Source organism: Salminus brasiliensis, chromosome 1 (genome assembly GCF_030463535.1).
Source record: "Salminus brasiliensis chromosome 1, fSalBra1.hap2, whole genome shotgun sequence".
NCBI classification, from domain to species: Eukaryota; Metazoa; Chordata; class Actinopteri; order Characiformes; family Bryconidae; genus Salminus; species Salminus brasiliensis.
This window is the reverse complement of record NC_132878.1, coordinates 28,926,519-28,954,374: the sequence shown is the minus strand read 5'-3', so window position 1 is coordinate 28,954,374 and position 27,856 is coordinate 28,926,519. Positions and strand designations below refer to the sequence as shown.

At 43.6% G+C, this 27,856-nt stretch overlaps 2 protein-coding genes and 1 long non-coding RNA gene across 3 annotated transcripts; 2 read left to right on the top strand and 1 right to left on the bottom strand.

Moving 5' to 3' along the window:
* Positions 1 to 68: 68 nt before the first annotated feature.
* On the bottom strand, positions 69 to 1,749 carry LOC140553633 (uncharacterized). Its single transcript, XR_011979568.1, has 3 exons — positions 1,703 to 1,749; positions 635 to 695; positions 69 to 241 (listed from the first exon to the last, which is right to left on the bottom strand). It is a non-coding gene; the product is annotated as an uncharacterized lncRNA (long non-coding RNA).
* Positions 1,750 to 2,648: 899 nt separating this feature from the next.
* Positions 2,649 to 12,704, top strand: LOC140553263 (cation channel sperm-associated protein 1-like). The gene is made up of 18 exons (XM_072676659.1): positions 2,649 to 2,711; positions 3,254 to 3,402; positions 3,919 to 4,057; positions 4,780 to 4,843; positions 5,137 to 5,235; positions 5,419 to 5,526; positions 5,654 to 5,746; positions 6,241 to 6,340; positions 6,516 to 6,918; positions 7,203 to 7,316; positions 7,498 to 7,657; positions 7,912 to 8,147; positions 8,279 to 8,342; positions 8,664 to 8,724; positions 8,811 to 8,856; positions 9,259 to 9,349; positions 9,522 to 9,636; positions 10,021 to 12,704. Exons 2-18 carry the CDS (start codon positions 3,256 to 3,258, stop codon positions 10,045 to 10,047), a joined length of 2,067 nt encoding a protein of 688 aa, XP_072532760.1. The 5' UTR covers positions 2,649 to 2,711; positions 3,254 to 3,255; the 3' UTR covers positions 10,048 to 12,704.
* A 6,912-nt stretch (positions 12,705 to 19,616) lies between these two features.
* Positions 19,617 to 23,441, top strand: ercc6l (excision repair cross-complementation group 6-like). Its single transcript, XM_072676640.1, has 2 exons — positions 19,617 to 21,095; positions 21,538 to 23,441. Exons 1-2 carry the CDS (start codon positions 19,632 to 19,634, stop codon positions 23,398 to 23,400), a joined length of 3,327 nt encoding a protein of 1,108 aa, XP_072532741.1. The 5' UTR covers positions 19,617 to 19,631; the 3' UTR covers positions 23,401 to 23,441.
* The last annotated feature ends 4,415 nt before the right edge of the window (positions 23,442 to 27,856 follow it).

Genomic DNA, 27,856 nt, shown 5'->3' with positions numbered 1-27,856 from the left:
GCCTCTGGGTGAAGGGGAAGATGAGGCCGTGCATCTGCTCTACCTGGGGTAACTGGAGAGAAGGAGGGTACTCATCCCACTGCTCCCAGCACTGTGTTTATGGTCACACGTTGCTCCTGGCTGAAGGGTCATTCCCGGGATTCAGCACCTCGGACAGATAGACGGCACTGTGAGGGTTTGAAGTGTCTTCAGATTTGAAGGTGCGGACACAGCCTGCTCCCACAGTTGAAGAGACCTGTAACTAAAGCTGCAGAATTGTAACTTTCCTCTTCACTGTACTAACAGATGTTGCAGTGTAGCTTCTTAGGGAACACACACACACAAAATCCCACAGCGCAGACCTACTGTGCTCACATCTGTCCTTGTGTTCATGAGCAGATACAATCAACCTCTCACAGATATGTCACGAAAAATTATAATAGTACAATGTAGAATTATGTACATTTTGCATTATGTGATATTGCACGTCCTGCAATGCTGCACATTAGGATGGCGATGCTGAAACGCTAAAATCGTATAGCCCTACACTTACCCATCTTCAGCATCCTGGATCTGAAATCAGAGGCTAGAAAACTGAAACATTACACATCTATGAATGGTTCTGCATTTCAGGAGAATCATGAACTCTGCTTACCTGCTGATTGGTCTTGTTGATAGTGAGCCCTAAGTTGTCCACTAACACTGCGAGGATGATACTTGAAGGACAGAAAACAAACAGGTGAATAAATGAACATTTACATGATCGGAGTAGTGATCTAGTAGTGAGGTCTACACCATCTGACTTGTGATAGAAACTTGACTCTCTGCTCATCTGAGAGTCTGTAGTTCAACAGTGTGGTGGGATGACCTCAACTTTCTTCAGTTTAAATGGACAGATGACTAGAAATCTCTCACGGATATCATTCTGCACTGTGGATCACAGACTGGGGAACTGCTTCTTTAAATGTTACAACATGGAAATACTGTGAGCAGGCAGCATGTACCGCCAGCCGCCAGCAGGGGGCCTGCTGGTAGTTCAAGCCCAACAGTCACTAAACACACACCATAATATTATCATTTCATCATAATGAAGCAAATTCTGACAAGTAAACAATTCGTAACAAGTAAAACAAATTAAAATACACCTACTTTCAAAACGACATATATAATCTACTACACCACAGACACCAACTCCCAGCTAAAATATCATTTTACAGAACATTACAATCATTACAAACATTACAAACATTACAAGCAGAATCCTCTCAACTCCACAACAGTCAAAACAGCCCACAGAAATGAGCTGAATAAAAGACAGACCCCAAAACCCACTCGTCTTCTTCTCCTTCATGCTGCCTGCACTGATGTATTCTATCAAATCTGACCAGCAAACAGGCTACATTTGACTGACTGTAGTAGAGCTAGCTAATAGTCTTACAGAAACAGGAGTGTTAAACTACAATACATCAAACACGAGTGGTTAATTAATGACATCCTTTAAAAAATGATTGAAAAACTAGCTGTGAAATGAACAAGGATGTCTATCGGTAAAGGAGCTAACTTGGCTAGCTAACGCTAATAGACTTCAACTGGTCTCGAAAGTTTCCCACCACATGACTCCCCTTCACATCTCCATGCTTCCCCACGCAACCCTTCAGCCTGTGCCGGAGGACTGTCCTCGTTTACACAGCTTTGAAGGCGAAACACAGTCTAGGTGTTTTACCAGCAGTCTTGATGGAGAGGGGGATACTTCTCTGTCAGTGATCCAGGTGTGCAGTTAGTAGCTAAATGATCTGGAACTATGGTTTATTTGAGAGCAGCTGGGAGTGTGCCAATACTGTACAGCAGAAAGCTACAGTCTACAGGCTAAGAGCATTCAGTCGACAGTACGCACTGCAAACACTGTACACCCACACACACAGTCTGGATCTCTAAACTAGATCAATGATATGAGTTTTTAACCAGTTAAACAGTAAACAAAACCTATCCTGAAGTAAACAAACCCAAAATCCTCTGCAGCGCCACGAATCATGTAGCTGTAACTGCTGTATGATTAGCTGACTGCTGGACGCGCTGTTGTCTAAACCTTTCTGGGGCTAAAAAAGAGAGTGCAGGAGTGCTTCTGTCGGAGATTTTACTACTGCTATTATTATTATTATTATTATTATTATTATTATTAATCACAACAACCTGTCAGCTAAATCTTGAAAACTGACACAGTGAACCCTTCTCAAATACTCCATTTCTTACATCCTCTAAACAAACCAGCAGCCTTTTACCAGCAAACCAGACCAGCATACTCCAGTTTAGACCAGTTTAGTGGGATGTTTGAACATTTCATGATGAATGAACCAGTAGAAATAATTTTAATTCATTTAACTTCATATTTAACTTTTCACATTCTGGTATTTGTCAAATATGACCTGGCATTTGATGTAGACACACCGGACAGTCACAAGAAATGCAAAAGTAAGTGTTTTTGTTGTAAGAGACAGGTTAGATCAACGTTTTAAATGTTTTGTTGGTGTGTTTGTTTCTGTTTTCCTGTTTTAATGAGCTTTAGTTATGACTATGACATCACTGTTGTTCCATAGTAACGGAATTCTGGCTGATGAGGTAACCATGGAAATGTGACTACGTCACAATCAGTGGAGACGCTCTTATAAACCAGAGCTGAGACGTTTAGTTCAGAATCTCGTCAGATGAGCTGAGTGTCGAATCAGAGGGATTAGGTAAGTGCTACATGTAGCTAAATGTGTAAGAGTGATAATAGAGGATGTGTGGTGGGGATTAAAGATTGTGTGACTATATAATAATAATAATAATAATAATAATAATAGTCTCTGAAATGAAGTCCATATTGTGGAGCACAGTCCACTTAGTCGTGGTTCAGTTAGGACTGTTTGACTGAAATCCCTCACTGGACCGTGTTTCTACAAATGTTAGGAAAAGAAATCTCAGTGGTTTAGCTTTCTCCAAATGCAGAAAGCCAAGTAGGTATTAAGGACCTTCACTCTAAGCTAAGGTTATGCTCTGAATCTGGGTAATAGAAACATGTGTCCTCTGAATAATTGAGTTCTTTTATTGAGTATAATAACTTCTACATACAGTGTCGATTAAAATATTACAGCTTTTAATCTCTTTAATAATGATGTAAAAACCTGTGAAGCAGCAAACAACGTCTATGAGAATCATTCTGTACCTTTATTTGAAAATAAATGGTTTAAAATATATGGTTTAAAACTGCGACTCTATGAACTCTATTTTTTAACAGCTATGATGGTGAAGATACTGACAGTGTTATTCACTGTGGCCCTGGTGGTCTCCTCTGGCCTTAAAGACCCACAGAGGTCCGTCTCCAGCAGAGTGGGTCGACGCAGCGTGATGGACGTCTTTGAGGACCGGCGTGTTCACAGTAACACTGTGGGTATCTCCTTCTAATTCTCCTCTTTGAAACCATGCTTTTCCATGCCTGTGTCTACAGTACACAACCCCCAACACACACTAATGCAGGAGAACCCAGGTCTAGTGCTGGAAGGTTGGAGTGGGTGTGTTAGAGCAGGGAGATCGATGTTCAAGCTGGGAGTTGGGCTGGTCTGAGCTGGAGATGCTGATTTTTCCTATTAGAATAGAATATTGAAATGAACAGACCTAGACGGAGTTGAGTTTGTAGACCCCAGCTTTACCTCAGCAGCAGTGTTTAGTTAGCAGCTATTCTAATGAGTGTGTCTGTGAATGAGCTGAATATGAAGTTTCCACTTCAACTGGATTGTATGTAGTGTATGTGTTGTATGTGTGTGTGTGTGTGTGTGTGTGTGTTGAACCGTTTTCATTCTCCTGATGTTCTTAATGTTAATGGATGCAGAAACCTAAAATAATCATCATGAGAATATCCATCAATAATGGCAGCATTCATTATGACCTGCTTGTGTCTTCCAGAGCGTCTCTCAGTGTCTGCCGGGCAGCCAGCTGGTGTTTGATGTTAACAGCACTCTTCAGGAGAGCAAACGCCTGAACCGCCATTACTTCCACTGTCCAACACCAGAACCAGGCGTGCCCTGCTTCTTCTACAAAGACCGTAAGGCTCCACTCTCACTGCAGACTGCAGGGAAGGAGGGTTTCTCAATAAGCTGCACAGCAAACAGTTGAAGATTGTCCTAAAGGAGGGTCCCTCACCCCCCCCCCCCCCCCCTCTCACTGGACAGTCCTCAGTTTTGGCTTCTATGATCTGACTAACTGAGAAATCCTGCTGTGTGAAATCCCCCCTAGCTGATGCTGCTTTCACATGCTTTTCATATGGTCCTGGTTCCCCTGTGCAAAGAAGGAGAGACAGGATCTTCCCATTTAAGAGCTTTGTGTTTGAGAGCATGGTTAGGCAGTTAGCTCCCCTGATCAGTTTGGTGTCTTTTCATTAAAAATATCATCAGAAATGGTCTTTTTCTATAAAAATGAAAAGAGCTGCCATCGAGCACAAAAGCCCCCTTTACCTGCAGCGTGTAGAACGGGTAAAGTTTAGGAACCAATCAGAAGCTCTGAAATCTGTGTTCAAATTCTCTCCTAGAATTACGACTGGAAGAAACACTGATGGGAATTTTTAGGTCAGGAACCCGTATTTATGATTGTTCTGGAGACGTGAAGACAGCACGAGTCTAGAACACCCAAAGCTCTTTATCACTTACTTTCTTACCTAGGAGCTCATGGCTCTGTGTATGGTGTGTGTCTGTGTGTGTGTGTGTTAAAGTTTACCTAACACACACTCTCTCTCGCTCTCTCTCTCTCTCTCTCTCTCTCTCTCTCTAGTCTTCTATCCAGTCTTTGGTATTAAGGGTAACGTCTCTGGAGAACTTGACAGGTTCCTGGGCAGGTAAGGGTTCTAAGCATTATTCCATATATTTCTCATATTACTGATGTTATGCTTCATCTGGGTGTAATCGGTGCTGTAGTGTATCAATATAGTATCAGAATAATTCATCACAATCTATTAGGAGATTAGTCACTGAAATCCAGCCTCATTTTTGCTCCTCAAAAGTTTCAAGTCTACAAATAAATGATCTGCTTTTTTCATTTTCATCCTCGTATCAAATGTCTGATCTAGAACACACCACACTTTAACCTCAGTCCCTAACTTTAGTCCTGTGTGTGTTTGTTTGCTCAAAGCTACACCTTTAAGGTAGTAGGTGGGGGTCCTTATTCCAGAGACAACATCCGTCGTTACAGTGAAGAGGAGATCCTGAAATACAGCAGCTTCAGTGACAGGTTTCTATATCAGATAGACTGAATGAGACAGTTCAGATTACCAGCCGGTCTAACTGCTGTGTGTCATATTAACATTATTATCTTCCCTCTGTCTGTCTGTCTGTCTGTCTGTCTGTGTGTGTGTGTGTGTGTGTGTGTGTGTGTGTGTGTGTGTGTGTGTGTCTGTGTGTCTGTGTGTGTCAGTGCAACATCCGGGGAGACTCTTGTGTGGACGTTACAGAACATCCCAGACTCTGTTAACGTGACCAAAGAGGGCTTCCTTGAGATGAGGGACTCCTTAAACTGGGTCAGGTGGGAACTACCACTGCTGATTTACTTAGAAATGAACTGTATTTGACTTTGAGTAAAAGTTAAAGCAACAGCGCCCTCTTCTGTTTTTCTATACCTATCAACTATGTGTGTGTGTGTGTGTGTGTAGATGGGTATGTCAAAGGAACTCCCCCTGTGGAGATCTAACACCTGAAGGTCTGCTGGATCCAGACTTCTTCTTCATCATTGAGGTCTCCAACAAGTACGTCCTCTTGTTGTTTTTCTCTTTCAATGTAGAAGAAGCTTGACACACCGAAATTCACAAACAGCTCACCGGAGTCATTTCCTCCTCCCTGTGGAGCTTTTCGAGGACCTAGAGAGAGTCATTAGAATCAGTGACAGTAAGCTTTACTCAGTGGAGGAGATTCACCCCAAGTACGTGAGCCCTTGAGTCCACAGAGAAATCAGAGATCTGAATTTGGGTCAGTTTAGGTAGGATCTCCTCACTACGCATGCTTAACTCAGCTCTGCGGCCCACAGAGAACCAACGTGTTCAGAGTGCTGATTGGGTGATGACTCGGTGATCCTGAAAATAGACAAGCAGACAGATTTATGCTGTTTGGTCACTAGAGCTACCTGGAGTAACTTAAGCTTGGATTAAGCTCCGCCCCCCTCTGTTTGAACATCACAGGTGAAGGACTGGAACAAGTGCATGTATTTAATTACCTCTGTGTTTGTGTGTGTGTGTGTGTGTAGGGAAGTGGACAGGACCACGTACTGTGAGCATACCGCCCAGTTTGAGCTACATGTTCATGGTCTTCCTCTCATGCCACTGAGAGCTCTTTTCTACATGGGGGTGAGGGATTTCTTCAGCTGGATCTTCAGACATTTTACACAATCTAATGGATTCTAAGAACATGAGACTGTTTAAGTAGAAGAGCTCTAAATTCAGATGAAAAGTCACCTCAGTCATCACAAATCATTCACACTCACACAGACACAACCCTTTAAGACGCTCTCTGTGTTTGTAGATGACCTTGACCACCATTGTGAGCATCCTGTTCCTCTACATCCTCTATGGATGCTGTGTGCTGAGACAGCAGAAGCACAGCACCGCAGAACAGGACAGCCTTGAAGGAGAAGAAGATGAAGGAGAAGAAGAAGAAGGAGGTAACTCTGACAGAGCTTTTACCTCCACTCCACATGCTCATCATTCTCTCTCTCTCTCCCTGTCTGTAGGGGATCAGTGCAGTCAGCAGTCTAAGGCTGAAGGTGCTTTAAGGAAGGACTGGTGGACACACGTGGAGCAGATCTACAACCTGCTCTTGAACTTCACTGAGACGCCTCTGTTTAACCACTTCATCCTGCTGGTGGTGGTGCTGGACACCCTGATGCTGATCGCCCTGGCCTTTCCCAGCGTCAGTGTGAGAGCAGGTGCGGTCACACACTGTCTAGAGCTCATGTTCACTCTGTCTCATTTTGGCTTTTGGTTGGGGATAAATCTTGAACTTGACGCTGATAAAAGATATGGGCACAACCCAGTGACGTACATGAACACACACACACACACACGCATGGAGTGCAGAGGATAATACACATCCAGACTGAATCCAGTTAGTTCACTCGTCACTTTCCTCTAATGGTAAAGTGCTGTCTGTCAGATTACAGGGTGAGTAAAAGGGCTTATCTGTACATGTTGTTTTATGTGGCTGGAACAGGTTGGGTGTTCTCAGTGGTGGATGCCTGTTTCCTGGGTATCTACCTGATGGAGTTCTTCCTGAAGCTTGTGGTATTGGGGCACAACTACTTCTTGAACCACTGGAACAATATGGGTGAGCTGATCTGTCTCTTATGAGAGTAGTCAACTTGGTCTTCAAATGGCAGCCAGTTCCTGCAAGCTGAACTCCATTTGCAGATGATTTTAGAAGATCAGGGACTGAGTTTGTATATGTTAGTATGTTAGAACTTCTCCAGACTCTTCATTCTTCTTCCTCTTCCTCTTTTTTCTTTCAGATCTCATCATTGTGGTGATGAGTGTGGTAGACTTCACACTGCCGTTGCTGCAGTCCACAGGACTCTTTAGCAGCAAGCAAACCTCCAGCATCTTCCGGATGCTGAAGATCATGAAAGGAGCACGAGCAGTCCGAGCATTCCGTTTGCTGAAAGCCATGCGGTGAGGAAAACTGCTCCTCTGTTGTCATCATGATAATTAGGCAGTTCTGAGTGTCATCACTTTGAATCACTGACTGATGTCCACTATTTTATTAGCTCTGTTATGAATTCTGTACTGATGTCAGCATGATTAGGTTATGATCTATTAGATTATGATATAAAGTCTTTAGGTGTAAAAGATCAATCAACTAAGAGCTGTAAATCAAGTGATTCTCAGCAGTTCTGCTAACTCGATCTCTCTCTCTCTCTTTCTAGCTCCTTTCACACGCTCCAGGTCATCCTAGCAACTGCTGTGAAGTCCCTCCGCTCCATCGGCTCTACGTCATGCATCATGATTTTGATTCTGTCCATGTTCGCCATTTTTCTCCGGGTGCTGTATAGTCAGACGGACCCGGAACGCTTCGGAAGTATTTTCAGCACCACCACCACCTTGTTTCAGGTGCTGACGCTGGATGACTGGTCCCTGGTCTACAGCACCAGCAGTAACAACGGTAAGGGCTCGTCTCTTTCTAGTAGTCAACATGTCACAGGAAAAGCAAACTCATTAAAGCAATTACAAGGCAATTACTGCCTATTGTCTGTCCAGCTGGAATTTGAACTCTCTGTTTTCTACACCCAACAGGAGCTGCTCACATCATGATCTTCCTCGTGCTGTATATCTTAGTGGAGAATTTAATTCTCCTGAAGTAAGTGACCTGGAGTAACCTCCCAGTTTTCCCACTTCCCAATTCTGTGATCCACATTACAGTCACTAATGATGTCTATAAAAGGCTTTCAGTCATCTGGCTGTTTGAACTGTCTAATAGTAGAAAGTCGAGGCAGTTGCACTTGTGTTATCTTAACAGTATAAATTCAATCATCCCACCACACTGTTGAACTGCAGACTCTCAGATGAGCAGAGAGTCAAGTTTCTATCACAAGTCAGATGGTGTAGACTTCACTACTAGATCACTACTCCGATCATGTAAATGTTCATTTATTCACCTGTTTGTTTTCTGTCCTTCAAGTATCATCCTTGCAGTGTTAGTGGACAACTTAGGGCTCACTATCAACAAGACCAATCAGCAGGTAAGCAGAGTTCATGATTCTCCTGAAATGCAGAACCATTCATAGATGTGTAATGTTTCAGTTTTCTAACTAACCTCTGATTTCAGATCCAGAACGCCCAAGAGGATGAACTGCAGTGCATCAGGGAGATAGGTAAGTGTGAAAGACAGCATGGCTTGCTTGACAGAAGGGCTGGCAGGTTCAAAAAGAGTGAGAGAGAGTGATTTTTCAGTCAGAGAAGATGTATTTGGATGAAACACCCTGTGGTAAATGTAAGGGGATATGCAGAATTGGACCAGAATAAGCTACACAAAAACCTCCACCCTGGAGAGTGTTTTCAGAAACCTCTGTTTTCAGTCCCCTAAAACGACTAAAGGCCAAAACGCAGAGGAAGGACTTTAGGGCTTTAGTCACACCTTCCAGTTTTCATAGATTCCATAGCGAACCCGGTTTTCTGACCTTTTAAACAGTTTGTTCTTAAAATGACTGAAGTTCACTTGTTCTTTAATGTTCTGTATCGATGCCGTGTTTTATGGATCTCTCTCACTTCAACAGAATTGGAGCTGAGTGAGCCTCAGATAGAGGAGGAGGAGTTGCACCAGGAGGCTCTTAGACAACATTTCAGTTCTAAGAACTACAGCAAGAGGTGAGAGACCCTGTTTCAGAAGTACCCATATGTTGGTGCCTCAAGCATGACAATAGAATCAGCATATTCCTCAAAGAAGCAAAAGCCCAAATCTACTGGATGATGATGAACTCACACTGCCTGAAGCTCACACTGCTTTTCTCTGAAGGATTGTTGTTTGTTACGTTTTTAGGAAGATAGAACTCATGACCATGTACCTGAGACTGCTGACCAACATGGAGCAGACCCAGTACTCCATCGGGACAGATGCTTATTTGATGGAGAGACTAGTGGAAAGCAGCTTTAAGGTAAGAAGCTTTTCCATACTCATGCCATTACAGTTACAGAACAACTCATAAAAAGCCAGAGGAGCTCGGCTGATTCAGTCATCAAAGAGCCTAAAGAGCAGGAAATAAGGAAGTTTAGTTCTTCCTGATATTAAATATTGTGCTAAAACCACTAACATTTATAATAAGGAACATTTTTCAACTTTAAATAAGAACAGAAAACTCCAGGAACCAATCAAACTCAACACAGTAATGTTAGTGTTAAAGTAATGAGCTGAGCTGAGTAAACGTCAGTAAGACAGTAAAGAAGCAAAGCATCAAATAAGAGCTGCAGATGTAGGAGAACACCAGAACCATGTTTGTCCTTATGAAGGAGCTCCTGACATGTTCTTTCTCTTGTTTTAGGACGAGGCAGAGGAGACCATCCAATAACATCAGATCTGCACTCAGCTGCTGTTTATATAGGTCAGGGTTCTACAGTGGCATGCAAAACTATGGACACTTTTTGGGGTAATGTCCACAGGGGAGCATCAGGTGGCTGGGCAGTCCACTTACTCTGGTGGGGCTCAGCCCAATCAGGTAATGTGGGAGGACCGTGGATGTTTCTGACACTCGGGTAAAGATGTGCTGAGCTGTTAACCGACTCACCGTCTGGTGGTGAGTTGGATCTCCTGACGGGAAAAGAGTTTCTGCTTTGAAAAGCCTGGCAGTGGACTCTGTCCAGAGTAATGTCAGCTTCCATCTCTGGGAGAACTTCTTGTATGTTCTGGAAGAGGCTGTGGACATGGAGTCTAAAAGGACCCTGTTCAAGACCTCTGTCGTGGAAGCAGCTGTACATAGCTGTGGCCAAAAGCTTGTTGGTGCCTGTTGTGGCGGCAACCAGGGAACCCGTTGGTGGACACCAGCGATGTGGGAGGCTGTCAAGCGGAAGAAGGAGGCTTTCCGAGCTTGGCTCACTCGGGACTCCAGTCTCCGCAGACAGGTTCCAACAAGGAAAAAGGTTGCAGCTTTGGCAGGAGCAGAAGCGAAATCTAGAGCATGGAAGGAGTTTGGGAGGCCATGGAGGAGAACTTTCGGACGGCCTTTAAGATGTTCTGGAGAACACTCCGACAGCTCAGAGGGGAAAAGAGTGACACTCTCCAGACTGTGCTCATGAGTGAAGCTCTGAACTCATCTGAGAATATTGTCGGGTGCTTGAAGGAACACTTTTAGGTCCTCCTAAACCTGAGAAACATGCCTTCTGTTCAGGAAGTAGGGCTGAAGGCTTCCAGGGAGTCAGAATCCATTTCTGTGGCCGAAGTCACTGAGGTAGTTCAAATGCTCCACAGGTACAAGGCACAGGAAGTGGATGAGACTGCTGAAGGCTCTAGATATTGAGGGGGAGGTGTTGTGTTGGATGCGCCTCTGCAATGTCGCATGGTCCTCGGGAACAGTGTCTCTGGACTAGACTCTGGACTGGGTGGTGGTCCCAGTTTCTTTCTTTTTTTTTTAATTAAGAAAGGGGACCGGAGAGTGTGTGCAAACCACAGAGGCATCACACTTCTCAGCCTCCCAGAGAAGTCTACTACTAAGAGTACTAGAAAGGAGTATCTGTCCGTTAGTTGCACCTCAGATTCAGGAGGAGCAATGCTGATTCGCTCCTGGCCGTGGAACGGTGGACCAGCTCTTCACTCTCCCTCAGATAGTTCAGGGGGCATGCGAGTTTGCCACCCCAGTCTACATGTGTTTTGTGGACTCGGAGAAGGCTGATGACCATGTTTCTTGAGACATCCTGTGGGAGGTGCTCCGGGAGTATGGGGTGCCGCGGCCGCTAATGCGAGCTGTTCGGTCTTTGTACTCTGTGTGTGAGAGCTGAGTCTATATTCTCAGCACTAGGTCAAGCTAGTTCAGTGTTGCTGTTGGACTCCATCAGGGCTATGCCTTGTCTCCACTCCTGTTTGTGATATTCATGGACAGGATAGCAAGGTGTAGCCAGGAGCAGGAGGTTTCATCTCTGCTGTTTGCAGATGATGTTGTCCTGCTGGCTCCTACATGAGGGGACCTCCAGTGCACACTTTACTAGTTTGAAGCTGAGAGAGAAGCGGTCAGTATGAGAATCAGCACCTCCCTGTCTGAGACCATGGTTGCATCCTGAAAACGATGTCATTCTCCCTCCACGTAGGGGGTGTAAACCTACCCCATGTGGAGGAGTTGAAGTACCTCAGGGTCTTGTTCAAGAGTGATGGGACGAGGGATTGTGGCATCAACCGCAGGTTAGGTGCAGTGGCTGCAGTACTGCAGTCTCTATACCAGACCACAGCAGTGAAGAGAGAGCTGAGCCTCAAGCAAAGCTCTCGATTTACTAGTGGATCTACATCCTCTCCCTCACCTATGGTCAGAAACCCTGGTTACTGACCAAAAGAACGAGATTGTGGAAACAAGCAGACAAACAAACTTTTCACCGTTGGGTCGCTGTGCTCACTCTTGTCTTGGAGGAGAGCTGCTGCTCTTTCACGCTGAGAGCAGCCAGCTGATGCAGTTCAGGCATCTGCTGAACCTCACCTTCGAGGTTTACCCGCCACGACCACCTGGGAGGAAACACCATGATAGACCCAGGACCAGCTGGAGGGATTATCCTGGGTGCATCTGGGGATCCTCTAGGTGGAACTGGCTGTGTACAGGGATGTCTAGGTTTCTTTGCTTGCCCTATTGCCACCGCGACCCTGAAATGACCAAAAGTGCAGTGCATGAAAGACGACCCAAGAATCTCACAGAATTTTTCAGTGGTTAATCTGAGCACTTCTGTGAGGTGGTAGGGTGTTACTTAACGTCCATTCATCACTTCTTTAGTTCATGCTTTTGCTATCCGGTGTCGACCCAAGGAGGATGGGTTCCCCTTTTGAGTCTTGGTTCCTCTCAAGGTTTCTTCCGCTTATTTTTGGGGAGTTTTTCCTTGCCACTGTCGCCATTGTCTTGCTCACTTGGGGCTCGGACCCGGATCTCTGTAAAATTATTCACAGTAGCAGAAATTGACCAGGGGTGCCCAAACCTTTGCATGCCACTGTACATCCCTCACTCCATCACGCATCAATAAAGTGATGTTCCACTGCTTCTCTGTACTTGCTGTATTCTCTGGAATAGGAATCATAAGTAGATCAAGAAAAGACAAACGTGAGAAGAAGAAAGTTTAGAAGAGAATTACACCAGATTACAGACAACTTTGATAATGCAACTCCAACAGCATCTGCACACTATAGCCTCTAGCTTTCACCATACTACACCTACAGTCACACACTGCCCTTCTCTTACCTGGCTTTGTTCGATCAGCTGAATAACATTATCACTCAAAGTTTGGTCATTTGGTTGTTTAAGGAATCAGGAAGGACAATATATTGCTGTATGGTTTTATTCAATAAAAAAGGGAAAAAATAAATGATATAATAAATAAATAAATAATTTAAAGTATATACTGAGGTTCACTTAATTCAACATTTTGTCCAAACACCTAAAACACAAAAATGCAGTACTAAAATTAAGAAAAATACTTTTTCATGGCACCGAACTTTCTACAGAGAAGACTTAAAGGAGTTTGCAGTATGGTTCAGACATTATATTCAAAACATACTCTTTGCTTCTCCAGCCCATACAGTCCAAATATAGAAACCGATCTGTACAAATGTAGAATTTATATTTGTCCTGCTGTCATAAGGAAGGAAGAAGGAAAAAAACATCATTCCCCACTTATGTTGTACACCTAGGTATTTGACCTCAGCCTTTAACTGTCATGCCTGCCCCTCTTCTGTCATGTCTGCCTCTGTTTTGTGTCTTGTCAGTTCAAGCCCCTCCTTTTCATTAGTGTTCCCACCTGTGTCTCCTCTATAGCCACACCCCCCTTGTTAATCCCATGTGTTCCTCTTGTCTCTCTGTACAAGTACCTCTTTGTTTCCACCTTCCCTTGTCTGGTTTTGTGCATGATCATGTTGGTTTGCGGTGTAGTAGTTTGGTCTGTCTTGTTTTGTTCTGTTTTTGCTTCTGCTTATTATCTTTGTTTTTTTAGTATTTGGCTTATTTTCTTAGTTTGTGTCTCTTTGTGTTTGGTTTGTTGGGTTTTGTTTTCCTTGTTTTAATAAACGCCTGCGCTTATGTCCGCCTCCGCCTCCACCCTCTACTCATTGTAACAATAACCCTTCCATGTGATAAGAACATACACACACTAGGTTGACAGTGAGTTCATGTTTCCAGCCCAGGGAGCAGTTGTGGGTAAGGCGCCTTGTTCAAGGGCACTTTATTTGTGTCCTGTTGGTTGGTACCTTCCAACATTAATGTCATGGCCAGCTCTGTTACCCATCTCCACCTATTCAGTCTCCCTGCCTATTCATATAACAGTACACAGTGCTTCAGCTCCGCATTCTGTACCAGAACTTGGTGGATATCTAGTTAGCTTATATTAAGTTAAGGCTGTCACACAACGGACGCACTGCGCCAAATATTCTGAAGCATCGGGGGTGGAGGTACCAATACTTGCCCTTAGATGCTTCAGAACTCCCAGCACTGTTCATTTCCTCAGCGAGCCACAGAGCATTATGCAGGATTATATGAGTTGACATTAAATTGACATAAAATAGTATCAAATAGTCAACAGCTTATTGACCTCATATCTTGCTCAGAAAAAAATCTCCTGTGGGCTCACACAGAATGTTCACTGGCAATCTCACTTAACTTTAGTTAACTTCCACTGCCCGAACAAAGACAATCATGATTATGATTTTTCTATAGTTATATCTAAAAGTTACTGTATCTGTAAATGTAAATGTAAATGAAGCATTACAGTTTGCTAGCTAATAGGCATGGCCAATGTAATGAATCCAATGTCTGATTCAAACTTAACATGTCTAAAATAAATGTGGAGAGCTGCCATGAAGTAAGAAATGTAACAGGCTAATGCTCATTACTAGGCTAAATGAAATGATCATAATAGTTCAAACGTGTGTTAACAACTGCTGTGAAATTACATGCTTTGAGGCGCAAGATGCAAACTACTGGTAACACTCAAAAACAGGCTGGACAGATGAAACTAAAACGAATCTGAGTGTGGAGAAGGAAAGGGAAGGGCTCACGATCTAAAGCATCCCATATCAACTGTCAAACATGGTGCAGGCACTGTTATGGCATGGGGCATGTTGAGAGGGTAGGGCATACCATGGTGTATTTTCTACCACAGCAATAGACTGGTCATCCAAAGCAATGATTTCAATCACTTTCTCTGTAACTGTTTTCGCCATGTCGATGTCTTGAGAAATGTTCTCTCCTCTTTTTAAAACATTCAAGAGAGCGGGCCAATGGCAACAGTGGCAAGAAAAAACTTCCTCAGAGTGAGAGGAAGAAATCATTAAGAGGGGGGGCTTTTGGATGTACTTTTGTAGAAATGGTGGGTGGTGTCTTGATCAAGTCGGACTTTATAAGGAGAGATGTCCTTCTGTCTTTCCCCTCTTTTCTTCAGACTTTCTCTCTAATTGATTCTGCCTTCTGCAGCTTCTCCTCAACAGACTCTATTTCCATTTAGTTTCCCTCTCATTCCACTTCCTCATCTCTCTACATTTCAGATTCTGCTGATTTTGCGGATTTCTCTTTATTCCCACTATCTGTATGTTTAATATTTCCTCTCTTTCCCTGCATTCTTGACTCTGCAGCCTGTGTCTTCTCCCTGCATCTTTAAAAACTCTGACATTTGTGAAAAGTGGTCCAATCCTCCAGAAAACAATACATTTCTGCTAAATACTTCTCTTAGGTAATTTGAATGCATTATTTCACATTACTGGTGGTCTTTATAAAAAATACCACTGTATTTCAAGTCAAGTTAGACAATAATACATGGTGTTACTAACTGCTTTCAATAAGTTTATGTTATGTAAATTGTTACATTTATATAAACAGTGAACAGTTTAAAACAGTTTAAACGTACAGAGCGTTTTATATTATTTCTCAACCAGGAAACCAGCAAATATAGATAACGACTACAGACAACAGACTGCCTCGGCATTCGACTGAAAGACGCTTCACGCGCGTGCACGAGAGGGAGCGCACCGCGCGGCGGAGGGGGGGGGGGGGTGATGATTTCGGCACCGTTCCTGCTGGTGGCGGTAATGAGCTGCGCGTGACGACAAGAAGAAGCGGAAGCAGCGGCGGCGGCGCTGATTGGCGGAGCGCGCGGCGGGAGAAGTTAGAGGGGTGTGTTTATATTTGATCTCAGCGCGCGGAGGCTCGTTCTGTCTGGTTCTAGTTCTGGTTCTAGTTCTGGTTCTGGTTCTGGTTCTGACTCTGAGACACGGGACTCTCTGATCATGGAGACGGCGGAGGTGCGCGCCGTGGCGGAGAGGCTCGAGCGGTGAGTGGAGACCCGGGTCTGAACTGTTAGCTAGCTTCCCGGCTAACGCCGCTATTTCTGAGGGGAATTTACAGCCATCGACAGCAGCTAGGACAGAGATGACAATGAGCAACAGCTACTACAGTCATTAACACTTAAAAACTCGCCGTTTTCCTGTGAAATCCGCCAGACTGAGTGATGAATGTGAAGCGTTGTGGTGAATCGAGTTTCTAAATGCTGTGAAGGGGATCACCTCCACTCCCACAGACCTGCTTAACCAGCAGCTCGGTGTTTACCAGCACAGAGAGACATGCCGGGGTGGTTAGCTAGCTAGCTGTGGGTTGATCTGGGGGAATATGTCGCTAGTATAGCTAAACTTAAATCTATGACGAGATTCGTGGCTTTAATCCGGTACGAATCTGAAGTATCCGTAGTTTTTTAGGTCTGTCAAGTAGACCTAGTAGAGTTTCCGCAGAATCCGGAGAGAATTGCTGCAGAGCCCCTGAAGTGTCAAAGCAGAAAATAGGATGAGGGGATATAGCACTAGTGCTACATCGTAAGGGAAATTGGTTAAATCGTGGAAACTGTCTGCAACTATAAATTCAGACAAGAAACATCCAGCAGCTCCAGAATCAAATATTTACTGGTTAACTGTCCTAGCTAACTGTTTATTTTGAGGAACTTGGACTACACGGGTCCTGTAGCTGCTCGATCTCCCTCCCTCGCCTCAAAAGCTTCGTAATGTGAAACAGATGTTTGAACAGTAAGTTAGTCAGACTGAGTCATTGACCCGGGATGGGTAAGCACATTTAGTCTGACACCATCTTGGTTCAAACTGAGCCGAGTCGAGGAGTTGACTCCGGTGGCAGGAGTCGAGAATCAGAGTCGGTTCCACTAGACGCCTCTCCAGGCTCTTACATGTGACACACCTGCTGTCCGTGGGCCAGGACGCCTGTGTTTGTAGCAGTGCATAATTTACCCGTATTAAAATACATACAGTGTAACTGATCCTGTCAGGCAGGGGTTTTCTCTGGGAGGTAAACAATGGGCAGGTGACTTGGCTTCAGTTTATTATCTAATAATAATTATATTATAATAAATTATTTATTATCACAAATAATCCTACTGGACCTCCTGGGGTAAAATAAATTTTAGATATAGTTAATAAAACATTGGGAAGAGTGGCACATTTTATTAAAGGAAAAGGTTCAGTATTACAGTTTATTTTTTTTTTACTAAATATGTGTAAATTATTGCTGTTGGCGATTTTGTTTAGTTTAAAAGATGAGGCTCATCTTAAATCCTCTTCATTGATTGGTTATGACAAGTGAACACCAACAAAGTATGGAGGTCAAAATAATAATCAGATTTTGAATATATGAATTTTGAAAACAATGACAAAATGCATATTTGAATATAAAGCTCTCTCTGTAGCAACCTTAGTATCATACTTTCCAGTAGTTATGGTAATAACTGTAGTAATGTGCTGGATTAATAATAATGACCTTTTCAGATCACTATGTGATGATTCATCATGTGTATTTTGTTTCCAGGTCCCTCACTGTTGTTGATGATGATGATGAGAAATGCCGCAGGTATGGACCCACCTCACTAGGGTTGCAAAGTTACAGGAATTTTGGGGGAATTTACCATGGGAAATAACGGGAATTCATGGGACTAAAATGGGAATTTTCTTAGCCAGAGGTGACAAACTCAGACACACACAAAAAAAAAATAATAAAAATAAAAATAATATATGATCCAAAAACAATTGAATAGCAAAGCTGCTCCTCAAATCCCAGGTACATAGCACATTACACACTATAGGGCTATTGAGCCCACACCCCCTGCATTCACTGTTAATTCCTCTATCACATGTACAGCATATGTCCTGATGATTTCTAGAAAGCTGACACTCACCACTAGTAATAGTACTGAAGCAACTTAAGCAACTATTAAATCAAGGTGGAATCTCAGTTTCTGAAAATCTGGTAAATCAGAAAAGCCTAATGAGCAATTACATTCGAGACTAGTTAGGTTATTTTTTTGCCTCAACTTGTTTCTGTAACCAAGAATGAGTACTTATTAATTATTTATTTAACATTTTAAAGACGATTGCTAGAATGATTGTTTTTTTTTTATAACAAAGTTTTGGTTGTTCAGTGAAATAATTAAGCATTTATAAAGTTCTGCTTGCAAGGTCATTGTTCTTATTTGTATTATGCATTCGTGTCAGCTGTTACCAAAACCAAAAAAACAGCGCATTGATAATAGTGTATGATGATGAGTTATTTTAAATTATCCATTATTTCCAATAAATTCCCAAAATTGCCTTGTAAAGTTTACATTTTGGAATATTTTTATACTTCCTGAGCTTAAGTTCCCATATAAAGATACCAGTTATTTACTGGAAATTTCTTTGATATTTTCTGGGAATTTTCTATCCCTTTGCAACCCTACACCTCACACGCACACATCTAAAGAAAAACTCTCTGTCAGGATGTCAACCTGTCAGAATGTGTGTAAAGGTCAGAGACTCACTGAATCTAATGTTTTTACACCCATGTTTTGTTTCCATGTGGTGTGTTTTTGATTCTGAAACCAAAAGTTGAGTTTCAGCAGCTTGTTTAAAGAAAATTGTCATTTTTTTTACATATATGTATACTTGAGTGTTAAATTGCTGCATAAGTACTTTTTTCTTTGAAAATATCAAAGATTTTTCACTGTTCTGAAATGTGAAATTTAATTCCCTATTTGCGTGTTTCTTCGTCGTGGCTATTTCCTCCCCAAAGTACAGTTTGACAAGTGTACTGTGCTCGCACCCACTTGAAGACGTGTCCTCAGGCACAGTTCAGTTGGACTCGGGCACAGTACACATCTAGTGTGATCGCTAACTGTTCCCCAAGCACAGTACAGAGATTAGCAAATACAATGGTTGTGGTGTTTAACCAGGTTAACGAATAAGAGAAAAGACACACTTATTAATGAGTAATAGTGTTATTACAAAAGTAGAACCAGGGGCTTAGAGTGGCTCTGGAGTCTAAGGCTCTACCGCTATAGCCCAGGGGTTGTAAGTCTGAATGCCGTGCCATGCAACTTGGCCATCAGCAACTGGCCTGTGGTACATTACTCTGAAGTGGTGAGTTCCAGCTTAGACGTCTAGATTACCTAACCGCGTTTGGCCGCAGGTGAGCCCAGCGATAGTGTACCTTTAGTAGCGATAGCACCTTTAGAATGTTTTACTTTCTGTGATCAGAGTTTTCTTTTTTTTTTTTTTGTTTTTTAAATCCATCAGCAGTGTTTGTCAAGATTAATTGATGTTAAAATAAGAGTTTGTGTTTTGTGTGTGTTTTGTTTATTCAGGTACAGGGAGGAGGGCAAGGAAGCGGCTCAGCGAGGGGATCTGGGACGCTCTCTGGAACTTTTCCGCCTGGCATACGAGCTGCGGCCCAGTGCAAAGCTAGAGAGCCGAATCCAGCGCCTGCAGGAAGCCATCAAAGATGCAGAGTCACAGGAGGAAGAGGAAGAAGAGGAGTTTATAAATGTAAACGGCAGCGGCTTAATGCTGTATAAGGAGCTGTATAACAAACTCTATGACCATCAGAAAGAGGGTGTGGCCTTCCTTTACAGCCTGCACCGGGACGGCCGGCGTGGGGGCATTCTGGCGGACGATATGGGCCTCGGAAAAACCATCCAGGTCATTTCCTTCTTGTCTGGAATGTACGACGCTGAGCTGGCCAATCACACGCTGCTGGTCATGCCAACGTCCCTCATTAAAAACTGGGTACGTGAGTTTGCCAAGTGGACGCCGGGCATGCGAGTGAAGGAATTCCACGGCACCAGCAGAGTGGAGAGGAATCGGAACCTGGAGCGCATCCAGCGGAAAGGAGGTGTCATCATTACCACTTACCAAATGCTCATCAACAACTGGGAGCAGCTGGCAACATTCCAGCAGCAGGAATTTCGCTGGGATTACGTCATTCTGGACGAGGCGCACAAAATCAAAACATCATCCACCAAAACGGCCAAGAGTGCCCATGCAATTCCGGCCCAGAACCGCTTGCTGTTGACCGGCACGCCCGTTCAGAACAACCTGCGGGAAATGTGGGCACTGTTCGATTTTGCGTGCCAGGGGGCATTGCTGGGCACTGCTAAAACATTTAAGACGGAGTATGAAAACCCCATCACTCGTGCCAGGGAGAAAGATGCCACGCCAGGGGAAAAAGCCCTCGGCCTAAAAATCTCCCAAAACCTAATGGATCTTATCAGACCGTATTTTCTCCGCAGGACGAAGGCCGAGGTGCAGAACAGAAAGCAGAACGCCAAGGGAACCAGACAGGAGGAAAAAGAGAAGGAAGGAAAGGAGGATAAGGAGAACGCCTGTCCCAATGCAGGTGACACTGCAGAAATGCCCTCGCTGACTCGTAAGAATGATCTAATTGTGTGGACATACCTGAGTGAGGTGCAGGAGGACATTTACAGACAGTTCATTTCATTGGACCACATTAAGGCGCTCCTGATGACCACTCGATCTCCACTGGCCGAACTGACTGTGCTAAAAAAACTCTGCGACCACCCTCGCCTGCTCTCTGCTCGAGCAGTCACTCAGCTGGGCCTGGAGAAGGGGGATGCTGCAGAACTCTCCAACGAGGACAACGAGAACGAATCGGCAGCAGGCAGCATTGACCATGTCTTGGATGAGACCCTGCTGGAAGAGTCTGGAAAATTGCGCTTTCTGGTGTCTCTGTTGGAGCAGCTCAAAGAGGACCAACACCGGACACTTGTGTTCTCTCAATCCAGAAAGATGCTGGACATAATCGAGCGCGTCCTTCGGAACAGAAATTTCCGGCTGCTGCGAGTGGATGGCACAGTGACCCAGCTGGTGGAGAGAGAGCGACGCATCACTCTTTTCCAGACAGACAGGCGATACTCCGTCTTCCTTCTGACCACTCAGGTGGGCGGAGTTGGGATCACGCTGACCGCCGCTAACAGGGTGGTGATCTTTGACCCCAGCTGGAACCCAGCAACAGATGCTCAGGCAGTGGACAGAGCGTACCGAATTGGACAGACTGAAAATGTTGTTATCTACCGACTCATCACCTGTGGCACTATGGAGGAGAAAATATACCGCAGACAGGTACGTAGTGTATGTGTGAATGCTATTACATGCAACTCAGAAGTTGAATTTTTCTCTCTGTATTCAAATGTGTGGAAACACTTACAGTGAACAATCAGTAGTGTCCATATATTAACACTAAGCAACACACAGTTACCTTGAACATATTCTTGTATCCACTAGAAGTGGGTTCATTCAGTGCACCATTAAAAATTCAGTAAAGTTTTGTAATTATCTTAATACTGACAGACAAAGACGGACAAGCATGGCAAAGCGAGAGCAAGGAGGTGATGAATAATAAGATAATGTGCACCAAAGAGAGGTGCTTCAGATTTCGAAAGTGGTTTGAAGAACAGGCACTAAAACTAGCTCAGGGTAAAATTAATCAATTAATACAGGAGAAATGGAGGATATGGTTTATTTAACCACGTTTATGCCTTCTTTTTTTTCTTGGTGATTTCAGGTGTTTAAAGACTCTCTGATCCGGCAGACGACAGGTGATAAGAAGAATCCATTCCGATATTTCAGTAAGCAGGAGCTAAAGGAACTGTTCACGTTGGAGGACACTCGCTCGTCTTCCACTCAGCAGCAGCTGCAGGCGCTTCACTCTCAGCACCGCCGTTCTGACCCCAAACTGGACTCACACATTGCCGAGCTCCACCGCATGGAAATGTTCGGGATCTCTGACCACGACTTGATGTTCTCTAAAGAGGACACGGTGGACGACGACCATCCTCAGGATGCGGAATCTGACTACTACATCCAGACCCGAGTGCAGAAAGCACAGGAGCTCGTCCAGGCTGAGTCCGAACTGCATGGCCAGCTGATGGAGAGCGTGGCGAACAACACGGAACCGGCTTGGCTAAGGCTAGCAAAGCAGCGTGGTGTAGATGAGCCTGCCAGCAGAGAGAGAGGGAAACGCGCACACACAATGAGTCCCCCTGCTGTGGTGGACCTAACTCAGTCTGGCTCAGAGGAGCTAGGTGAACGTTCGTACGCTGACGAGGTGGAGATCATCAGTGAAGATGGCGAAGTAGAAGTTAAGAGTGAGTGTTTGGTGTCTGAGGAAGTGATTGATTTATCTGACCCGGTTAGTGATGCTGCTGCAGCTACTGAAAGCTTAGTGACTGCTCCTGCTGAGGACCCGCTTGCTGAGGACCCGCTTGCTGAGGACCACCACACTAATCAGAGCTTTTCTCCCGGCCCACAGGAGCTGTCTCTGCAGGCAGAGAATAAATACAGTCCTGTGGTCAATGAGGATCCTGGAAATATCCATCATTTCTCCCCACATACCAGCTCTCCTGACCAATTAGATTCATCTGAAGCACTGCTGGAGGTAGAGCTGAATGCGTCTAAAGGCTCTGTTCCAATGGACTCATTTCAGGGAAAGTTTAACTTGCAGCTGGAGGACAGTGCTGACATGTTCTCCTCTGAGGAGAAAGAGAAGGAGGAGGAGGAGGCGGCGGCTGAGGCAGATGAAGAGATGAATCCAGCTGGTGGAGAGGGGAACTTCCAGCTGCAGATGGAACTTAGCGGAGAGGCCAGTGCTTCTGACTTTCCTATGTTTCAGCAGTCTGCCATGTCCAGCCCTGGAAATGAGTCTTTACACATGATCAGGAAGAAGAAAAAAGCCCAGGTTCTCTGCGACAGTGAGGAGGAGGAAGAGGAGGCTGAGAAGCCATTGTTGGGAAGCAGTCCTGTGGCTCGCAGCTTTAAAAGTCTTGGTTCTTCCACGCCCAAATCTGCACTGAACAGTGGCGCCCAACGAAGGCGCAGCTTGAACACCTCTGTAGCCTCCCGTCGCTCGTTTGTGGAGTCGTTCCTGGAGGACTTGGAGGAGGAGAAGGATGACGAGGTCACTGATGGGGCAGAGCTGAGCCAGGCTTCAGAGACCAACAGAACATCTGCTGACGAATCTGTGGAAGAGGAGGAGCCTAGTGGAGAAACGCTGAACTCTGAGTACACGGGTGAGAGCGAGGGAGTGAGCCAGTATCAGAGCTGTGAGGAGGAAGAAGAGAGTGCTCTGGAAGAGTCCAGTAGTAATGTAGAGTTAGCTTCTGGTGAAGCTTTGGAACAGTATGCTCCCAAAACAGCAGTTTCCCAAGAAACTGCCACCCAACCTCCCATCACTACAACGACCACCAATAAAAGCCCACCAGAGGTCACGTTTGAGGCATTAGTACATTCTGGGAAATGCAGTCTTGCAGAGGGGAAAAAGCAGGAAGCTCTGGATCTGTTCCTTAAAGCAATAGACATCAACAACGGAGATGGAGAAATTCAGCTGCTTATCATTCAGCTCTACAGGCAGCTTAGCCAGCAGAGATGAAACACGTGCATGGGCACTGGGATATGGGGGGGGTTGTTTAATCTTCAGATAAACATTTAAAAATTTGAATGCATATTTACGTCTTTTTTTTTTTTCTTCTACATTTGAATATTATCATGTGGCGTTTAGTGTTGCAAATCAGGAACTAATTGTTAAAAGTTAATATAAGCTGATGTCTGAGTGATGTAACACTCCTGCACAGCTGTTGAGTTAAAAAAAAAAAAAAAAGAAGAAGAATGAATTGATTTTGTTTGTTTGTTTGTTTGTTTGTTTTCCTTTTGATGTAAAGCAGTGCAGGCGGATAATCAGAGTTTAGGGAGCTGGTGTTTGAAACGTAGAGGGAGAGAGCAGGAATGGTAGGAAGTGAAGTGGAGGTGTCTGTGTTGAGTGTGTCTTTCAACTTGATAACGGTTCTGTTTCCAGAAACCATTGGCCTCAGAGGAGCGAATGACTCCAATCTAAGCAAAAACTAGATTTAATTTGAATAATAGTGGGGCAAATTCTATCATAGAAGATGATTCGGTTCTGTGAGTTGCTGTGGTTCTGCAAGAGTTTGGAGCACCCCTGTTCAAAGTACATGTGCATTTTAGGCACAATTCCTATTTATTAAATTTAAACATTGGGATAAAAATAAAACATAAAACGTACCAATATGTTTAAGCATGTTTACTATTTTCTCCAACCTTTTACATTCAATAAATAAATACTAATTGTGGGTTAAAAAAAAAAAAGTGTGTCTCTGTAGAGGATGTGAACTTATTAATGCCCACGTGGACTGACTGCTGGATCCTAATTCCCTCATTATTGTTGTAACACATGGATACTACATAGCAGTAAAAACTTGTGAATCTGAATTCCTCTGGATAATTTCTCAGCCTGCTTCAGAGTTCGCATAAATAAGCCAGTGTTCGTGTTTGAGCGAGCGGGAGTTTCTTATCAGAAGATTCAGTGCAAAGTTTGGAGAACTAGCTACAGGTTGAGAAAACAGTAAAAACTGGACTGGACTACATGTTTAAACTCTGCCCATGACTGCGTAAATCCTGAGCGCCTGTGCTGTTTGAGGAGTAGCAGCAAATGCTTTAGGGTCTTGGTTTTAAGCTGTATAGCTGCTCTTTCTACAGCGAGGAGAGGCTGGTGAATGTTGTTTTCATTGTCTCAGCGGCCGCTGTAGTGAGCAACACTGTTTATTAAAAATCATCAGCGGACTGTGGGGGACTCACGTTATGATTCAGACACTAAGAGAAAAATGAATGAAGAACTCAATAGTGTCCAAACATGCAAATAGTCTTTCAGGCACATCCATCAACTGTATATGGACTTTGACCAGGGCTGCCCTGGCATGGGCTGTAATAACAATTTTGTCTTTACTAAGGAGCTCCTTAAGTTGATTGTACAAAAGTTGCTCTTGATTGCAGATGCCCCGATCACCTAATTCTGAAGTGAACATCTAACCAAAAACACTAGGGTCCTGTTTCCCAAACTGAGCTGAGCTGTGACCAGAGAGTGGTTTGGTGGGGGAAACTGAGAGTCAGAATTATTCACAGTCTTGGTAAAAGCTCTTAAAGTCATTACATGAAATGGTTATAAACACGCAGATGCCTGTGTTTGGTCAGTTCTGGGTCTAAATAGATAAGTTTGGGGTTTCTTAACATTTTACTTTCAGCATCACATACTGGTGAGCCAACGCCTGGTATTCATTCGTCTTGGTGCCAATAGTTCCATGATTATCTGGTATTGGCAAGACTTCTGCAAGCTGTGTGTGTGCATTTGCACATCTGTGTTAGCATTGGGTGCAGCTTAAAGTAGCTAAATACATTCATTTAGAAAGGATATCCACAAAGATTTTGACACATAGTGTATATAAACCCACAACAGTGTTAATAATCCACTGTAAAGCTAAATGTCACCTACATGTTGTTTACTGTTGTATTATTTAGTAGAATCTCTGCTTCTGTCTTGCCCAGTATGATCTTCACTACCAAAACATCTTCATTGGGTCAATCATCAGTGAAATCGGTGCCCTATAAAAACAAAAACTGTAGAAAGAGTAAAACCAGTAGGCCTGCATTAGTAGAGTTTACAGTTCATTCATTTTACTTCATTAGTTTACTTACAGTCATGGTCAAAATTATTGGCACCCCTTTCAGCAAATGTAGCACCTCTCCCAGAACATTGTTGCAGTTACAAATGCTCTGGTGTTCTCATGTTTATTTCTTTAGTTTCAAGCACTGGAACAACCCAACATCTTCTCTGACCTCATCCCACACAGAACTCCAGATCTGGACTGGACAAAACGATGGGCACCCTCAACTTAAGCTTTGGTAGCACTTCCCCTGGAAACGAACTGAAATCAGGCTCTTCCTTTAACCATGAGTGAGATTCTCACACCTCTTCTTCTCCAACTGCTGTTTTCAGATCTCTCTACAGGTGTCCCATAGAGTTTAGATCTGGACTCATTGCTGACCCCTTTAGAGCTCTCCAGTGCTTTGCCATAAACCATTTATGGGTGCTTTTTAAGAATGCTTCGGTCTGGCCAAAGACATACAGTCCTGCTGTTTGACGATGTGTGTTTGAGTACACTGCACACAGTGCTATACACACCATACTATGCACACTCACCACACACTGTACTGTACACACTGCACTCAGTTTTATAACCACTGCATATACACTATATTGCCAAAAGTGTTCTCGCCTGCCTTTGTATGCATATAAAGTTGAGTGATATCCCATTCTTAATCCATAGGGTTTAATATGATGTCGGGCCACCCTTTTACATTGCTATTACTGCTATGCTATTATAGCTTCAACAGGGAATTTTCAACCATTCTTTCAGAAGTGCATTTGTGAGGTCAGACACTGATGTTGCACGAGAAGGCCTGGCTCGCAGTCTCAGCTCTAATTCATCCCAAAGGTTTTTCTATTGGGCTGTGGTCAGGACTCACAGTCAAACACTGCACTTTACATAGTGTTCTATACACTCTGCACAAACACTGCACTTTGCACACTTTTCTATACACTCTGAACATACACTGCACTTTACACACTGTTTTATACCCTCTAAACATACACTGCACTTTACACACTGTTTTATACACTCTGCACAAACACTGCACTTTGCACACTTTTCTATACACTCTGCACATACACTGCACTTTACACACTGTTTTATACACTCTGCACAAACACTGCACTTTGCACACTTTTCTATACACTCTGCACATACACTGCACTTTACACACTGTTTTATACACTCTGCACAAATACTGCACTTTGCACACTTTTCTATACACTCTGAATACACACTGCACTTTACACACTGTTTTATACACTCTGCACATACACTGCACTTTACACACTGTTTTATACACTCTGCACAAATACTGCACTTTGCACACTTTTCTATACACTCTGAATATACACTGCACTTTACACACTCTGCACATACACTGCACTTTACACACTGTTTTATATACACTGCATAAACACTGCACTTTACACATTGCACTATACCACTCCCAGCACGCTGTACTAAACACACTGTATTATGCACACTCACTGGTATTAATACAAAACATGCACAGTCATTCAGAGCAGCTGCACAGCTTCCTCATTTCTCAAATAAAGAGGTGTTTGTGTGTGTGTGTGTGTGTGTTTTGGCAAGAACAGTGCTGTTTCGGACTCTGAACAGGTGAGTTCTCATTACTTAACACACAAACTAGATTTTGGGTTTAGGATAAGACTTTTGGGTTTAGGATAAGGCTTTTGGGTCTAGGATCAGGTTTTGGGTCTGGGGTCAGGTTTTTGATTTAGGGTCAGGTTTTGGGTCTAGGGTCAGGTTTTGGGTTGGGTTTTCATTTAGGATTAGGTTTTTGGTTAAGGGTTTACATTTAAATTAATGCATTTAGCAGACCCTCTTATCCAGAGCGACTTACAAAAGTCCTTCACTGTTTACTCAGAAAATACCCTTAGCTTGTTTGTATAGACTAGGATCTGAAGAGACCTCTAAGCTTAAATACTACTAAACACAAAAGTCAGTATAGAGACCAGAATACTCAGCACTTCACTTGGGCTTGGGTTTTGAGTTTAGGCTGCTGAAGCATTTAACAAGATATTTGCAATTTGCAATATTTTATTGAATAGAACGTCATGGAAGAGCATGTGTATATAAAGTTACTGTATAGATGCATACATACATGTACCCTCAAAGGTACCCAATATCCAGCTGTGCACCATGGGGTTGCATTTTCACTCTCACAGGACAAACATCAGATCTGCGCCTTTTCATTACTGAACAGTTTATAAACAGAGCATTATGCTGTAAATGCCGCACAAATAAACACCTGCAGTGGAATCTGGCTCAGTTCTATTCCTAAACTACAGGTACTGTATTCTCAACCACGAGAGTCCAGCTCCAGCGACATTTTGGTACTTTTGCAGACTGCTGAGAATTTAA

What these genes read in the sequence shown, in the direction of transcription:
- LOC140553263 (XM_072676659.1), top strand. Translation starts at nt 3,256, where the DNA reads ATGATGGTGAAGATACTGACAGTGTTATTCACTGTGGCCCTGGTGGTC. An exon ending in GGCGTGTTCACAGTAACACT is followed by an intron (nt 3,403 to 3,918) that starts GTGGGTATCTCC and finishes TGTGTCTTCCAG; the next exon opens with AGCGTCTCTCAGTGTCTGCC. An exon ending in GAGAATTTAATTCTCCTGAA is followed by an intron (nt 8,343 to 8,663) that starts GTAAGTGACCTG and finishes CTGTCCTTCAAG; the next exon opens with TATCATCCTTGCAGTGTTAG.
- ercc6l (XM_072676640.1), top strand. Translation starts at nt 19,632, where the DNA reads ATGGGCCTCGGAAAAACCATCCAGGTCATTTCCTTCTTGTCTGGAATG. An exon ending in AGAAAATATACCGCAGACAG is followed by an intron (nt 21,096 to 21,537) that starts GTACGTAGTGTA and finishes TGGTGATTTCAG; the next exon opens with GTGTTTAAAGACTCTCTGAT.